Source organism: Lipotes vexillifer, unplaced genomic scaffold (genome assembly GCF_000442215.2).
Source record: "Lipotes vexillifer unplaced genomic scaffold, Lipotes_vexillifer_v1.1 scaffold397, whole genome shotgun sequence".
Classification (NCBI taxonomy): domain Eukaryota; kingdom Metazoa; phylum Chordata; class Mammalia; order Artiodactyla; family Lipotidae; genus Lipotes; species Lipotes vexillifer.
Window position 1 is genome coordinate 3,823,453 of NW_006772681.1, and position 17,139 is coordinate 3,840,591.

Here is a 17,139-nt window from a genome sequence, read left to right on the forward strand (position 1 = left end):
GCAGGAATTGATGCATAAACTGGGCAGATAATGCAATCCTTCTAAGGAAAAATTCTAAGGAAACTAAGGATTCTAAGGAATGCTTCTAAGGAAGCATAAGGAATTTGCTATTTACCCTAAGAGCAATGGGAAGACATCATAGGAGTTTAATCAGGAGAAGGACATGATCAGATTTATAATCTTGAAATATTTGCCTGGCTACTTTGGAGAAAAGGTACTCAACAGGTTAAACATACAACTGCAGAACACCTAGGATAATCTCAGTACTGGATCAGGAGCTAGAGGACAGAGACACTTAGAACCATAATAATGGAAGGAACTTTAGAGGTTATCATCCCCTCATTTTACTGATAAGAAATCAAATTTATAGAGGTAAAGTGACTTGTTCAAGGCTAGATGATTTAGCTTATATAATCTGATTAAAGAGATAAGACTAACATAAAATATTTTTGAATATACAAGACAGAATATAATTGAAAGCTAAATCACATGGAGTACAACTTGCAATGAATTAAAGAAATCCAAATTAAATCAACCCCAAGGTGCCATTATATGCCAATAAAACTAGCAAAGACTAAAAGATTAAACTCAATGCCTGAGTGGCCCTAGAAAACAGATACTCTTATATGATAACAGCATTATAAGAAATTAGCACAATTTACTGAACAGCAGGGCAATGCCTGACAAGAATCATAACATTTTTAATACCCTTTCACCTGCTAACTTAACTTTGGGGAACCCACTCTAAGAAAATAATACCAAAGGAAAAAAAGAGATTACTCAAGAGATGTTTATACTAACACTATTTATAATAGTGAAACTAGAAACAACCCTAAAGCCCAATAATGAAAAAACTGATTAAAAACTAGCAATACTGGTAGTGATAACAATAGAATACTAAATGGCCATTAAAGAGGGAACAAATGGGTCTAACTCTAAAGTCCATGTTGTTACAACTACGCTGAGAATGTGTGTATACTCAAAAATATTTTAAAGTGATAATTAGTAGGCATAAACTACGTAAAACTATATATGAACCACATTTATGTCCATCAACAAGGAGTGAAGAAAACTGAGTTTTATGATCACTTAGTTTTTTTTGTTTTGCTTTGCTTTGCTTTGCTTTGTTTTTTGGCCACGCCACGCTGCATATGGGATCTTAGTTCCCCAACCAGGGATCAAACAAGTGCTCCCTGCAGTGGAAGCTTGGAGTCTTAAACACTGGACCGCCAGGGAAGTCCATGATCACTTAGTTTTTGTTTTTGTTTATTTCTGGTGGAGCTGTTGAACTCTGGATGTTTCTTTGGCACACATTCTAAGTACTGAAGAAGTTTAGAAGAGGAAAAGATGAAAATGGTCTGGGATGATCAGGGAATGCTCTGTGGAATTGTTGGGGTTTGACTAGGTAGAGAGGAATAGAAGGGAATGGGCAAAGGCTAGGAGATGGGAAAGGGACTTTTGTGTATCCAGTGTATCAACAAGAATGACCTGTTGCAGAATGAGGGGTATATGGTAGGGAGTAGCGGAAGATAAGAATAGAAAGGTGGGGTGGGCTAGTTATCCAGAGACTCTGAAAGAAAGGCAGAATTTTAATTTGAAGCTGTAGGAAATAGGGAACTATTGCAAGTTTTTGAAGTGACATATGAAAGCAGTGTTTCCATAATATCAGGCTAATAGTGTTTAGATAAATCTAAATCTAAATCTACCAGAAATATTGGAAATGAGTGAGACTAGTAGAGAGAGAAGCAATTAGGAGGCTGCTCCCTTGAATAAAAAGGGTCTATGGGAATGGAAGAAAAGGTAACCTGAGAGATTTTGAAAGAGTATTTGACAGAATTTGGTGAAAGGCAGCCTGTGGATCAGGGAAGAGGAACAGCATAGCTATTGGGAGAACAGGTTCTGCAATCAAAACTACCCTGGTTCAAATCACAGCTCCACCACTAAGTACTGTGTGACCTTGTGCAATTAAGTTAACCTCTCTAAGCTTCAGTTTCCTTCTCCATAAAATGGGGATAACAGTTTCTACATCAAATCAAACAGAATTTGTGCTTAGTAAGCAGTAAGCAATCTATAAATAAATAAGATATACAGATAGATAGGATCTGGGATGGTGCCATTGACAGGGATTAGAAAATTAGGGAGGAAAGCAGGTTTGGAAGGGAAAATTGGTAAATCTGAGTCACAGTCATATTAAATATGGTATAACAACAGGGTGTGTGAATAAAATGCTCTACAGACCTATGAAATTTGAGACTAGAGCAAAAGTGAGATCCTGGATACAGAGCTAAATATGTAGAAAAGGAGTTCTTGTGACAGTAATAGCTCACCCCTGGGGAGAAGATATTTGCAAATCATATATCCAATAAAGGGTTAGTATTCAAAATATATAAAGAACTCATACAACTCAACAACAAAAAAACAAACAACCCAATTAAAAAATGAGCATAGGTGCTGAATAGACATTTTTCCAAAGAAGACATACAGATGGGCAACAGGCACATGAAAAAATGTTCAATATTACTAATTACTAGGGAAATGCAAATCAAAACCACACTGAGATATCACCTCCACCCGTTTGAATGGCTATAATCAAAAAGGCAAGAAATAACACATTTTGGAAAGGATATGGAGAGACGAAACCCTCATACATTGTTGGTGGGAATGTATATTGGTGCAGCCACTTTGGAATATGGCGATTCCTCAAAAAATTAAGAATAGAACTATTATACAATCCATTATTCCACTTCTGAGTATTTTTCTGAAGAAAACAGAAACACTATTTTGAAAAGATATATGTACTCCTATGTTCATTGTAGTAGTATTTACAATAAATAGCCAAGATATGAAAGCAACCTGTCTATGATAGATGAATGATAAAGAAGATGTGATAATATAGAGATATATATTTATTATATGGATATATGAATATTACTCAACCATAAAAAGAATGAAATCTCACCATTTCAGACAGTTAGACAAATACCATATGCTTTCCCTCATATGTGGTATATAAAAAGCAAACAAAACAAAATAATAAACCAAACTAAACAAAAACAAACACCTAGATACAGAGAACAGATCAGTGGTTACCAGAGAGGAAGGTTGGGGAGGGGAAAATGAGTAAAGAGGGCAACTATATGGTGATGGATGGAAACTAAATTTTTGGTGGTGATCACACTGTAGTGTATACAGAAGTAGAAATATAACACTGTACACAGGAAACTTAAATAATGTTACCTCAATTAAAAAAAAACAGCTCACCCCTGGGAAACAGATGAACTCATGACAGGAGAAAATAGAGAGGGAAGAGAAGTGAAAAGAGGTCTGAGGTAGGAGGGGAGGGATAAATTAGGAGTTTGGGATTAACATATACACACTACTATATGTAAAATAGATAACCAATACGGACCTACTGTGTAGCACAGGGAACTATACTCAATATTTTGTAATAACCTATAAGGGAAAAGAGTCTGAAAAAGGATATACATAAATAACTGAATGACTTTGCTGTATACTTAAAACTAACACAACATTGTAAATCAACTATACTTCAATTAAAAAAAAAAAGAAAGAAAGAAAAGAAAAGAAACAAGCTGGGGACATCTAACCTGAAAGTGAACTTAGATTAGGGGGTGAGACTATAGATTACATCACCTCTCTGAGAGCCAACCAGGCAGTCTCCATTGGAAAAATGAAGATATGATATTATTATAGGACCAGTATATTAATTGGTCTTTATATTTTATTCCTAGAGAATCCCAAGAAAAACACAGTGTTATCCCAAAAAGTCAGAATCCTGGAATGGTTGGTGGATACAGGTGTGTGATATAAGTGTGTTTTATGAAAGTTCCATGTGATTGTGTTTTTATTTAAAGATGTTGGCTCATTTCCCTATTAAAGGAAGCCTACTGTGAATTCTTTTATAAAGAGTAGAAACTTTTGGCAAGGCAAGAATTACCAACCAGTTGACTCTTTTAAGTGTAATATTTGTCTAAGGTGTGGTATACATTAATGAGCAGTAAGACACTATGTAGGCAAATTTAGTCAATAAATATCTATATGAACACCTTAAAAAAATAAAAGAGGTCTGAGGACTCAAACTTGGACACTGCATGCAGCAATCAACCACTCTACACTTGATTCAGTCTCATCTTGCATTACTCAATAATTGCTTCATCCACTTTGTTCTTATTGTTATCAGACTAACCGCTATTTAGTGAACACTACTGTGCATCAGGCACTCTATAATGCACACTTCACTTATTACTCATTTTTGCCCTCAAACGAAACTGTGAGGCAGGTATTATTACCTCTGTCTTATAGATAAAGAAAAGGAATTTCAGACCGGTTTTAAAATCTGCCTAAGGCCACACAGTAAATGAGTGGTAGAGCCAGGATCTAAATCTAGATTTTTCTGAGTTTGATTCGGTGGCTCATGCTTGTCCCACTGCCAACATCATGCTGCCTCCCACCTCAGCTACAGTTGTGACCCCTAACCCAGCTTGAGGGCACAGATGGGGAATTTTCCCCACACGTTCTTAAAGACATGGAACTACCTATCAGAATTTCTGAGTTATTACAATCCCATCCCTAATTTTTTTTTTAAAAGACAACATTTTAGTGACTTGTTCAGTCTTATATGGTAGTTTCCATTGGCATTTCTAAAATACTAAAAATAGATCTGGGACTCCATTACTAATTTGGGGACCCCGGGATGGGACCCTACTGCCTGCCCCTCAGCAGTGGAGACTAACTCACAGGTTAAAGGTGTCAGGAGGCACTGGGTACGCTGGTCTGAAAAGCAGCAAAGAAAATTCTCTTTGTGGCCCGCCTCTCCTCAAGGCGCTCTACGCCCTTAAGAACCCGCCTTTTCACCTGAGGAACTGTTCTCTTCTTAGGACACTTTCACTCTCCTCACAAAACCTGCATCTCCTCACGAAACCCCCAAGCCGCCAAGGAACCCCCCCAATTCCTAGGGAACCCTCATTTCCTACAGAACCCTCCTTCTCAGAGAACCCCCCTCTCCTCCCGGAACCCCTTTTCCGTCTCCTTAAAGAACCGCAATTCTTCCCTCACAAAACCTCTAGCTTCTCACGGACCCCTCAGTTTCCCAAGGGAACCCCAACTCCTCACTCTCCTGTGAGCCCCCCACTTCTCTCCTCCCTGACGTCTCTCAGGCCCGCCCGGGCCCGGCCTCACCTCGCGGCTCCTCCAAGGAGCGCCTGTGCAGCTCGCGGTAGCGCTGCAGCGAGGGGACGTGCGCGGAACGGCTGACCTCGGGCGGCGGAGACCAACTCCGCGCCCGGCTCCGGGCTCCAGCCTCCTCCCGGACCCCGCTTCCACCGCCGCTCCGGCCCCGCTCCTCGGGAAGCCCCATAACCTCAAGTTCCGAACACCGTAGCAGCCTTGGCGGTCTCTGCGGGCGGCCAGGAGGGGGAAAACAGGCCGACCGAGGGGCGGGGCCTTCAGAGAAGGGCGGGGCCTGATAGCAGAGGCGTGGCTTAGGCATGTGGCGGGGGAGGCGGCCCGGAGGGGTGAAGCCATGCCTGGTGGAGGTGGGACCAGGGCTAGCAAAGAGACCGATAGGGAAAAGTCGAACATTGCTTGGGGGATGGGGCGGAGCTGACTTGCGGAAGGGGTGGAACCGCAGCGTGAAAGCAGAAGGGGAGGGGCCAGGCGTGACGGGAGAGAGGGTGGGCCCATGCATGGAGTGACGGGGAGTGGCGAGGCTAGCTGTGACAGGATCTACGAGTTTCCTTCCAGACCCAAAATGCAAAGACTCATTAAGTGAAGACTAGGAGGCGCCTTCAGTCTTTGCTAGTAAACCCATTTCATTGCATAAATGGTAAACTCAGGGAAAGGGAGGGCTTTGTACAAGGTCACAGAAAAAAACAACGACCGTAACTTGGGCCAAACCTAGGTCTCCTGACTCCAGGTGTTTTTACCGCCTCATCAGGCTGACGCTAAGGCTTGTGAAATGACAAAGTCTATGCAAGTAGAAGGAATCACACCCTTCTTTCCTTCCCAGTCTCTTACTTCACCAAGAGACCCCTCCCCTGCCACACCTGGGCTCAGATACCTCTGGCTTCCCTCTATCCCTTCCACTCCAGAAAGGAAAGACCAGCCAGGACCCTCCATCTCCCACCTGCACTTACCACCAAGAAGGGCCCACTCCTGCCCATCGGTTCACAGAATGGCCGTTAAGGCAGGAAGGATCCTTAAGTATCTAACTCCAAGAGTGATTCTGAGGCCCGGAAGCAGGCAGCCCCCACTTCCTAAAGCCTACACAGGACCCCACCTGGCCCAGCCTCCCTTCCCACCTGCTCTCTTGTTCTTTGTCCAGCTAGTCGCAGGCCAGCACACCCTAAACTGGAAAAACAAACAAACAAACCTCCCCATGGTCAGACCTTGATCCAGAGCCTACCCAATCCTAAGGAAAGGGTCTCAGGGCTCCCGGACGGGTTACAGACCTCATAGAATAGACATGGACCCCACTGAGAAGACGATACTTCATCGAGGAGGCATTAACTGCACAAAAGGGGCACACACTTCACTGAAGGTACATGGACTCCATTAAGGGAACACAGATCTTACGGGGGCATCTCAGATCTCACTGAAAGGGCTGTGGACCCTGCTAATAGGACATGAATGGCATTGAAGGTCACTGACCTTACTGAGGGGACATGGGCTTCCTCCAAAGAGATACAAAAGATACAGACTTTACTAAAGAGACATGAACCCCACTGAGAGGACTCAACCCCACTGAAGGGCCTCTTACTACACTGAGGGAATGCACACCACTGAGGGGGCACAGACCTTATTTAGTGGGGACAGACCCTACTCAGGGGATCAGACTTCACTGAAGCATAATAAGCCCTATGGACCTCACTGAGGAGATAGGAACCTCTGTGAAGAGAAAGGCACATGCAATGGCACACAGTCCTAGTATAAATGGTCATCTTTCCATCCCACACACAAAGTTCTGGGCAGCCCTCTCCCTTCTCCCCTCTCTTCCCAGCCGTTCTTTCAGGCCCCAGAGCTGTTCCCAACACACTGCTGCCCTCTCCTGTCTACAGGTGGCACTGCAGATGCTGGGCCCATAATGGATTTACAAGCAGTTCAGGTCATCTCTGAGCCTGGAGCCTGGGGTTGGGGAAGGAGGGGATGTGTGGCTAGGGGCTTGACCAGTCCCCTCCCTCTGCCTGTGGACTGTGAAATGGAAGTCTGGCCTAATAATATAGGGAACCAACACCCCATCCCTGGAAATGGGGTAGTAGTGCAAACTATGGTGTAGTTGGAATTCCTCAGTGAGAAGAGGATGGATCCGGTTGGACAAGATGAGAATCCACGAGATTAAGAAAAAAATGTTAATAATGATTATGGCATTTACTGTATTAAGTAGGTGTCAAGCCATATACTAAAAACTTCCCGTGTGTCATTTAGTCCTCACAACCCAGAGATGGATACAGTCATTCTCTCCATTTTACAAATGAAGAAACCCATACTCAAAGAGATTAAGTGTTTTGCCCAAGATCACACAGTTTGTAAGCTGTAGCAGAGGGAATAGAACCCAGATACCTAGACTTTAGACCCATTCCCTACCCCTTTATCCTCCCCCAACCCAGCCCACTCCTACCATATCACCACCACCATGATTTCTTTCTCAAAGCTTCCTTTCCAGAACCACATAAAATAAAAGCTCTTTAAATAATGGTAAATATGCAAGTTCCAGAGACCCCATTCCAGCCAATTAAATCATGATCGCTAAAGTGGAATCTAGGGATCCGCTTTTAAGCTGGTCCTAAGACAACCTCAAGTTTAGGCTCACTGCCCTATGCTGATAGGTCAGGGGTTCTAGAAGCGGTTGTGATTGAAAGAGTAGTCGACGAAGTGTGGGGGGGCGGGGTCCAGGGAAGGATCTGACGTCCGAGGAGAGATGTCCAAGGACGGGCCTCGAAATGAAGCAGGTTGCGCACGGAGTAGGGGCTGGGGCTGGGGGTCAGGGGTGAAGGTGGAGTCTGAAGTCGAAAGAGGGGTCTGGGGTCGGAGGAAGAGTCTGAGATAGGAAGATAAGGATCTTGGAGTCCAAGGAGGGGTCTGAGGTTCGAGGAGTTTGGCATTAGAGACAGTATCTGGGGTCGACAGGAGGTTTGCAGGCAGTGAAAGGGACTGCGAGCAGAGGAAGGAGCCTGGAGTCTGAGGAGGATCCTAGCTCAAACTGGAAGGAGGAAGGGGTTTGGTCCCTGGGCTACGTAAGGTGCCCCGAGCCACTAAGGTCGCGCTTACCGCGTGCTCTTCCCTCCTGACCCCCGACTGCGCGACCCGGACCCGTCCTCCAGGCTCTGCATCCACACCCACACCCCAACCTGCGCTCTCAATGCAGGCTGACAACGTTAAGCAGACGGGGCCGAGTCAAACCCCGACACCCTCCAGGGTCTGGGTTTGAGGCGCCCCCTCTCGGCGGTCCAGGAGCTCAGGCCCCGCCCTCCTCCCTCCTCCCCACCGTCCCCCCCAGCTAAGCCCCAGCCCGGCCCCCGCCGCCCCACTTCCGGCAGGCGCTGCGCTGCTGGGGGCGCGGGCGAGGATGGCGGCAGAGAACGAGGCCAGTCAGGAGAGCGCCCTGGGCGCCTACTCACCGGTGGACTACATGAGCATCACCAGCTTCCCGAGGCTGCCGGAGGACGAGCCGTTGCCCGCGGCCCCTCTGAGGAGCCGCAAGGACGAGGACGCCTTCCTGGGAGACCCAGATACCGGTGAGGCCCGCTGGCCCCGTCCCTGCCCCCTTGGACGTCCCCGGTCCTCCTTCATCTAAGCGAAGCAACACCTCCAGCTCCACCTCCCTAATTCATTCCCTTCCTCCTGGACCTCTCCCTTCTCCTCTCTTGTCTCTGTTAATTATCTGGTGGGGCTGGGGATGCATTTCTTCCTTGGAGGCTTAGGATGCGACAAGGGAGAACGATGCTAGGGACTGCAGTAGGAGGGGTTGGGGTTACCCCCTTGGGAAGAACCAACTAATAAGGAAGGAATGTTGGCAGGGAGTTCCTAAGGAACAGCTGTGATCACTTAGAAGAGGATTTTCTCTAGTCACAGAGAACAGGGTAGGAGAAACCAAGTCAGAGACTGCAGCAGGATGGATAGAAGCTAGGTCTTGAGAAGAACTTCCCCACAGTCAGGGATTGTGGGAAGGAGAGACCTTGAGAAGAAGCTGAGAATCTCTTTGTGTCCCGGGAGGGGTAAAGAGAATACGATTCCCATCCATCTGCGAGTGATGGGTACTGGGAGACAGGGGGATGGACTGCATGACCTCTCAAAGTCCTTGGGGACCAGAGCACCTTCACTGCCCTGTGGATACCTCACCCCTCCCAGAGCAGTGGATCAGGCCAGGATGTTAGTAAGGTACCCTGCCCCCTAGGAAGCAGGCTTCAGAATTTTACTGTATTCTCTTCAGCCCCTCTGCAGGAACTGCAAGGGGTGGGAGTAGGGAGGGAGGAGACAGGACTTGGGGGACACCTGGGGCTGAGAGCTCTCTGAGCATTTCTTCCCTAATGCTCTTTCCCCTGTCCATGTGGCTCAGCTCTCTGTCCTCCCCTCCATTCTTCATCCTCCATCCTCCATCCCCCATTCCCTCAACGTCACTTCCTGGCATTAGAGCCTCCTTCTACTTCACTCTCTCTTCCTCTCAGTGCCTGCACTTGAGCCCTATCCCTCACCAGCCTGGCAGATCCTGCTTCTCTTGCCCAGCCCTCTCTGGCCCGGCCCTTCTGTGGCTACTCCTAGCCTGACAGCCCCAAATTCTTTCCCCCTCCACAATTCTCCAGTCACCTGGCCCTGACCAGCAGCCCCTGCCAACCTGACTATCTTGTACCCTTCCTGGAGGGGGTTTGAGGGGAGGGTGGGGAGGCTTATGGTCATCACATGTCAAAGCCGCAGATTAAAACTTCTTTTCTGAAGGGAGTAGCCCTGGAATCGGGAGGTAGCCGGGAGAGAAGTGGGAGGATGTGTCCTGGTGGATACCAGCCTGAAACCAGGTCCTTTGTTCAGGAGCCAAGAATACCACTCATGGTCCCAGCACTGCCCTGACTCACTGTGTGACAATGGGCACACCTACCCTGACCTAGGTCTTAGTTTCCTCTTCCAGCTCAACTGGGAATGCCTATCTCTCCCAATCTAGAGATTGGAAACCCCTGATATGTTTTATCCTCCTTTCCTATGAATGTCTTAGCATTTATCAAAACCTGTGATTATTTATTTGTGCAACCTTTGATTATTCCATGTCTATAAGCCCTGTGAGGATGGGATCATGACTGTCTTGTTCACCATCCTTTCTGCACCATCGAGCACAGTGCTAAGCTTTCAATAAAAACTGTTGAAGAAATAAATGAATGAAAGAGAAGATCTCAGGATGAAAGAATGGCAAGGGAAGGAGTTCTCAAACCTCAGGGAGTTCCTTGAGGAGTTAATACAGGCTCTGCCCTCAACTGTATAAAAATCCAGTAGAGACCCTGGTCACCTGAGTTTCTAGGAAGCTGCACCTTATGCCAAGTTGTGCACTAAGGTTCCAAGGACCTTGCCATCCTACCTGTGTAGTCATTTCAATACCATGTCTCCCAGCACTATTTCCAAGCCCCAAGGCTCCTCTGGCCCAGCTGGACCAGCCTGCTGGCTAACATGACCCGCTATGTTCTCAACCTGCTGGTGCCACTTGATGGTACTGCCCCATCCTCTTATGCAGGACTTTGGTTGTGCCCAGCTAGCCTCTAGCCTGCCATTCCACAGAACCAAGTGCCAGGCACCCCACAGCAGGCCCTCTGGAAAACAGAGCTAGATGGTGACCACTCCAAGACTGGCGAAAACTTTCTTTGCTCTTTTCTGAGCTCCAGGCCCATGTGTTCTTCTCTCTCCCAGACATCTGCCTCTAGATGTCCCGAAAGTCCCTCACCTTCAACATGTTCCATGCTGTACTCATCCTCTCTTCCCCATACACCTGTTCTTCCCCCAATGTCATTCTCAATTAATGACACTGCCATCCGTCCAGTCCCCAAGGTAGAAGCCTAGGAGCCACCCATGATTCTCTTCCTTCTGCTCACTTCTAAATAGTGGTCAGATGCTCTCTGTCTTCCTCCTAAGTATCTTCCAAATTCCATCTCACCATCCCTGTCATCACCACTGTAGACTAAGCCACCATCCTCTCTTATCTCTATTACCCATAGGCTTCTAGCTATTCTTCCTGCTTCCTGATTCTCCCCCACCCCCTCCCAACCCAATCCATCCAGCACCCTGCATTTCTGATCATGTCACTCCCTGTTTCAAAAATCTTTAGTGATTCTCCCCTCAGAGGAGTAAGCAAGCCAGGGACAAAGTCAACTCTGTTCAGGGTTTATTTGTCATAAACCCAACCAAAACTGAGCTACATCTAAAAAGAGAATTTTATTGGGTAGCATAACTGAAAAGTTCAGGATATAGGGCTTCAGGCATAGCTGCATTGAGGTACCTGAAAAAGATTTGGATTTTCTCCATCTTTTGCTCTGCCTTCATTTTTATGGGCTTCATCTTCAGAAAACCTCCCATCTTGTGGGAGCAAGATGTCCCCAGCATCAACAGGCTTACATCTTACCACCTTAGCAACCTAGACAAGAAAGTCTTTCTCTTTCCCAATATTTTAGCAAAAAACAAAACAAAACAGAGTTTGAAAATCATTGGTGCTGGTGCTGGCCACGTGAACCTGAACCAATCACTGTACAGAGGTGCCTGTTCTGATTGGCTAGGCCTAGGTCATGTACTCACTCTGACCAGGAATGAGGGAATGAGGGAGGAGAGAGGGGATTTGCTGTTCTCTAAAAGAAAATTGAGTGGGGAATGGTGACTAAGCAGATAAAAATTAGATGCCTACTAAGCCAACTGCCTTCAGACAGCTCCTGCTGTTGTCCACAAATTCAGAATAGCCAAAATTAAACTCATCCTTTTTCTCCCAAATGACTTGTTTCTTCTGGTCCCAAACTAGCCTTTTCCCAATGTCCTGCTGTTGTCCTTACACATCAGCAAAATCAATGGTATTGCTTCTCCACCACTTACACAGTTGATACTCAGTAAATATTTTTATTGAATAAATGGAAAACAATATTCATTTATATTTATATTATATATTCATAATAAATTATTGGTAGAATACGAAGTCTTGAATATATCTAACTCTGATGGGGCCATAGCATCTTCACCTCCTGGCTCCTCATATCTGATTGGAGAAAACAGATTTAAGGACAAGTGCCTGGAAATATCAACTTGAATTAGTTTATCAACTGTAAATCAGTTTTATTTACAGACTCTGGTGCTGGTGCTGAGGGTTAGAAGCAAGCATGATCAACTGAGGGAGGCTTCCAGAAGACAAGTCTCTTTTATTAAATAGAAATTTAAAAACAAATTATATGTTCATGGTGAAAAAAAAAGAACAGTGAGAAAAAGTAAAAGTCCTCTTCTCCATTCTTATCTCCTGCAGTTTTTCCTATTTATTTAAAAATATATGTATTGATTTTAAAAAACAAAAGAAATATATGTAAGTGGTAAAAATTTCAAACAAATTCTCCCACTCCATCTCATTCCCATATTCAGTATCTTCCCCCAAAAGTAACACCATGAAGAATTTCTAAAAATTATCCATATATGTATGTGGTTTCTTATTTATACAAAAGAGGGAAGTATGGATTATGGAGGTCCTTGAACACCAGGTTAAGGAGCTTGGATTTTTATCATTTTGGCACTGATGAACCATGATAGTATTTTAAACAGGAAAATATAACAGTCAATTCTTAATATTATCCCACAGACTTTTAAAGGGGTTATACTCCTAGGTCATAGTAGCAAGTGTTCAAGAATATTTTGAATGAATGAACTTTTAAAAACACATTGTGAGTACAGTCACATATTAAGGTCAAGGTATCAGGCTATTTTTTTACTATTCACAAACACCCAGGACCTTTAGACCATTTAGAGACCTGGGTTCAAGGCTAATATATCCCAGAGGAGGGAAACTATGGGATGGAAGAGGGTCTTAGCCCTGGCCAGGGTGGAAAAGAAATGGAAATAACTTTGAGTGAGCACCTACAGAGTGCCTGGTATACATCACCTTTTTGAATCCTTGTACCCATCCAGCCAGTTAGGGATCAGCTCCATTATTAGGATGAGGAAAGTGAGGCTCATGACTTGAAATGACTTGTCCATAGTCACCCAGCAAGTAAGTAGCTTTCAAATGTCCCCTGCCTCTACTTTTATTATCCTTACATCCAATCTCCAGATAGCAGCCAGAGGGATCTTTTTAAAACACAAAACAGAAGGCTTCACATTCTTGCTTAAAACTCTCCAGTGGCCTCCTGTGGCTCTCAGGGTAAAATCCAACCTTCTCACTAAGCCCTCAAGGCCCAGCACATCTGCCCTAGCCTCCACCTACTACTCTTTCCTTTCCCCTTGCTCACCACACCAGAGCCACCCCAACCTTGGTTATTTGTTTTCTAATGCACCAAACTTATTCCTACATTAAGGCCTTTGCACCTGCTGTTCCTTCTTTGCGGAACACTCTACACACTCACTCCTTGCTCTACATATGGCTGGCTCCTCTTCCCTTAGTTCTCAGCTTAAAAGTCGCCTCTGCGAGAGTCCTTGCCTGACTTCCCCAGCTAAGTGCCTCCAACATGTACCATTATTCTCTATCATTTCATCCTTTTTTGTTGTTGTTATAATTCTATTGTTTTTTTAATTGAAGTATAGTTGATTTACAATGTTGTGTTAATTACTGCTGTACAGCAAAGTGACTCAGTTATACATATATACATTCTTTTTCACATTCTTTTCCATTATGGCTTTTAAAAAATATTTATTTATTTATTTATTTATTTATTTATTTTTGGCTGTGTTGGGTCTTCGTTGCTGCACGTGGGCTTTCTCTAGTTGCAGCGAGCGGGGCTACTCTCTGTTGTGGTGCGCGTGCTTCTCATTGCGGTGGCTTCTCTTGTTGCGGAGCATGGGCTCTAGGCGCGTGGGCTTCAGTAGTTGTGGCCCACAGGCTCAGTAGTTGTGGCTCGCAGGCTCTAGAGCGCAGGCTCAGTAGTTGTGGCGCACGGGCTTAGTTGCTCCGTGGCATCCCGGCTCGGGATCTTCCCGGATGAGGCTCGAACCCGTGTCCCCTGCATTGGCAGGCAGATTCTTAACCACAGCACCACCAGGGAAGTCCCTCCATTATGGTTATCACAGGATATTGAATATAGTTCCCTGTGCTATACAGTAGGACCTTGTCATCCTTCTCTTTCTTCATAGCACCTGCCACAGCTTGTAATGATATACTCCTTTGTTTACTTGTTTATTATCTTCTTCCTCCACTGGTTTTCAAAACCCATGAGAGCAGGAACTGTTTGTTCCTTTCCCCTAGCATCTAGCATGGGACCAGACAAATAGCAGGCCCTCCATATTTGTTGAATGAATGAATGGATGGATGGATCGCGAAAACAAGGTTGGAAGACAGGGCCCCTCCGCTCAGTTTATGGAGCTGCCTCCTTGCACAGAAGGCTGGGCCCCAGCTGAGGCAAGATCTGGTTTCCAGGGAGGACCCAACCCCTGCCTCTCCAGGAAGTGTTCTCAGCCCTGGGTCCCGGGTCCCAGGCGATGTGGCCTAGGGATGGGAATCCAGCCGCCCTGCTGCCCAGTTGAGGGTCCCTGTCTCTTCCAAGCGAGGACCACCCCCCACTCCCCCACGGCCCTCCCTGGGGTGCATGGGGAGACACTGAAAGGGGAGCAGTGCTGTCTAGTGGAGTTTGACTGGAGGGGCGGGGGCCGAGAGAGGTGGGGGGACGCGGAATAGCCCCGCCTAGAGGGCGGGTAGGGCCGGGTAAGAGGCGCCCAGACCGACCCCCGCCACCCGCAGACCCGGACTCCTTCCTGAAGTCAGCGCGGCTGCAGCGGCTGCCGTCGTCGTCGTCGGAGATGGGCAGCCAGGATGGGTCGCCGTTGCGGGAGACGCGCAAAGACCCGTTCTCCGCGGCAGCGTCCGAGTGCTCCTGCCGCCAGGACGGGCTCACGGTCATCGTCACAGCCTGCCTCACCTTTGCCACCGGTGTCACTGTGGCGCTCATCATGCAGATCTACTTCGGGGACCCCCAGGTGAGGAGGAAGCGGAGGGGGAGAGGAGAGAACCTGGGGAGGAGGGGTGACGAAGGGCTTAAGGAGACCTTGGGAACTGAGGACCGGCTGTGTGGTGAAAGGGGGCCAGCAAATGGAAAGGGGAGAGGGCGGTGACATGGGAGAGGAAGGTCTCAAGGGAGGGCCTCCTGGGCGTGAGGCGGAAAGAGCTCAAAGAAGGGAACTGATCAGCTAGGAGGCACTTGAGGTAAGGAAAGAAGACTCTTAGGGGAGAGTCAAGGGGATAAAAGGGCAGGGCTCCCAGCCCCACCCTCTGTTGGAGGTTCTGGGGTTAGTGGAGGTGCCTTAGGGAGGCAGGGGGCTCCTTCTGCCCCCACCTAGTCCCCTCCCCCTTCCAGATCTTTCACCAGGGCGCTGTGGTGACTGATGCCGCCCACTGCACATCGCTGGGCATAGAGGTGCTCAGTAAACAGGGATCTTCCGTGGATGCAGCTGTGGCAGCAGCCCTGTGTTTGGGGATCGTGGCTCCTCACAGTTCTGGCCTGGGCGGGTAAGAAGCTCCCAGCTGCGGAGGTTGGGGTGCCCCAGGCCTCCTTCTGTCTCTTGGTCTGTGGGCCTCATGTGCGCTTCTCCAAGTTTGAGCAGAGGGGCAACTGGGCCCCATCTCCTTGCATTTTCTCTTTCTACGCCCAATCTAACCCCTTTCTCTTTACATGGAGTCCAAAGAGGTGTTTTCAGAAGATTTTTCTTTAACTGGGAGAAGGATTTCATAAACTCTAAAGTGAGGCGCACAGTTGGGGGTGTGCTGTCGTTAATTAAGGCTGTGATACTTCAACATTTAGCGTTTACAAATCCTTAAAACACATCCCTGTGAGTCTGATGAAAGCAATGGGTCCTCTATCCTCAAAAAATACACCCCAGGGTAAGACCTCTTAAAACAGAGACTATACACCGGCCACCCACGGGCTACACCCGGCACACAGCCTGGTTTAGTTTGCACACTTAAATTTTTTAAAATTTGGTTGCTGATGTTAAAAAATTGAGAATTTTCATAAAAATCCAGATTTCTAACATTTCTTGAACAATCAGGAGACCTAATAGCATCGGGCCTACATTCTCACCCGGCTGCAGTTATCTGGAGCTGAATAGAAGCTGTTTCCCATGATGGGGCTTGTACTGTCCACTTGGCCATAGTTCCTACCACTCCCTTTTGTTTAGCTGTCCTGCTTTCCCTATTATGTTAGCTGGCAGCCCAGTTATCTCAGATGTAACCCCCGTCTCAGATGGAAGCAAACCACAGAAAAGGGACAAGCTGACTAAGTCCATATCTTGGCTCCTGAAAGACCAGCCTTCCAGGCCCTATGAAAGAAATTCCACTTTTGGTTGTGTACAGTCTGTCCTTACATAATTCAGTCCTGGGAGAGGGAGAGGGACGTACCACAGAGGCAGGTGCAGGAAGCTGGCAGGGGTCCAACTGTGGTAGGAGGTGGGGGTGGAGGGGGAGCAGAACATCCCGCTCTCCCAGTCTCTGGGTTTTCCCTTGTCAGGGATTAAAGGCTCCAGTAACAGGCTGGAAGAGGTCTATGGACTCTGGGTCCCCCAACCCCTTGATTTCACTCCCCACCCTAATAGGGTAGCTGAGTCTCTGAATCTCTGCTGGGGAGGGAGCTCAGACACCTGACTCCTGATGACAGACTGAGCCTTTAGCCATCAGTGTGGGGGGCTTGAGGAACGGCAGGTTAATTGTTCAGAGGAGTAGCATCTTATCATCACCCTCCCCCTTCCGTGTCTCTCCTAGTGGGGGTGTGATGCTGGTACATGACATCCGACGGAATAAGAGCCACCTAATTGATTTCCGAGAGTCTGCACCAGGGGCTCTCAGAGAAGAGGCCCTGCAGAGATCCTGGGAGACCAAGGTGGGGACCCTGGTGAGAAGGGGGGAGTGTCTCCCTTCACTGCCCTTCTGCTAACCCAAGCATTACCTTGCTGAATATTTACCATGGAGGTGAGGGAAAG

The 17,139-nt window shown here is 46.9% G+C and overlaps 2 protein-coding genes across 4 annotated transcripts in view; one reads left to right on the plus strand and one right to left on the minus strand.

The window, feature by feature from the left end:
• The window catches only part of ACSS2 (acyl-CoA synthetase short chain family member 2), a 49,065-nt gene extending 42,749 nt beyond the window's left edge, over window positions 1-6,316 (minus strand). For 2 of the 3 annotated variants that reach the window (XM_007447786.1, XM_007447787.1), the window contains exon 1: window positions 5,200-5,481. In XM_007447786.1, the coding sequence (XP_007447848.1) occupies window positions 5,200-5,377 (178 nt within the window). In that variant the 5' untranslated portion in view covers window positions 5,378-5,481. Of the gene's footprint in view, window positions 1-5,199; window positions 5,482-6,145 lie in introns of those variants that run through there. The other variant, XM_007447788.1, reaches the window with a different exon arrangement.
• A 2,268-nt stretch (window positions 6,317-8,584) lies between these two features.
• The window catches only part of GGT7 (gamma-glutamyltransferase 7), a 22,650-nt gene continuing 14,095 nt past the window's right edge, over window positions 8,585-17,139 (plus strand). Inside the window, exons 1-4 of the mRNA XM_007447791.1 lie at window positions 8,585-8,753; window positions 14,909-15,144; window positions 15,522-15,673; window positions 16,922-17,039. Of these exons, the coding sequence (XP_007447853.1) occupies window positions 8,585-8,753; window positions 14,909-15,144; window positions 15,522-15,673; window positions 16,922-17,039 (675 nt within the window). The remainder of the gene's footprint in view (window positions 8,754-14,908; window positions 15,145-15,521; window positions 15,674-16,921; window positions 17,040-17,139) is intronic.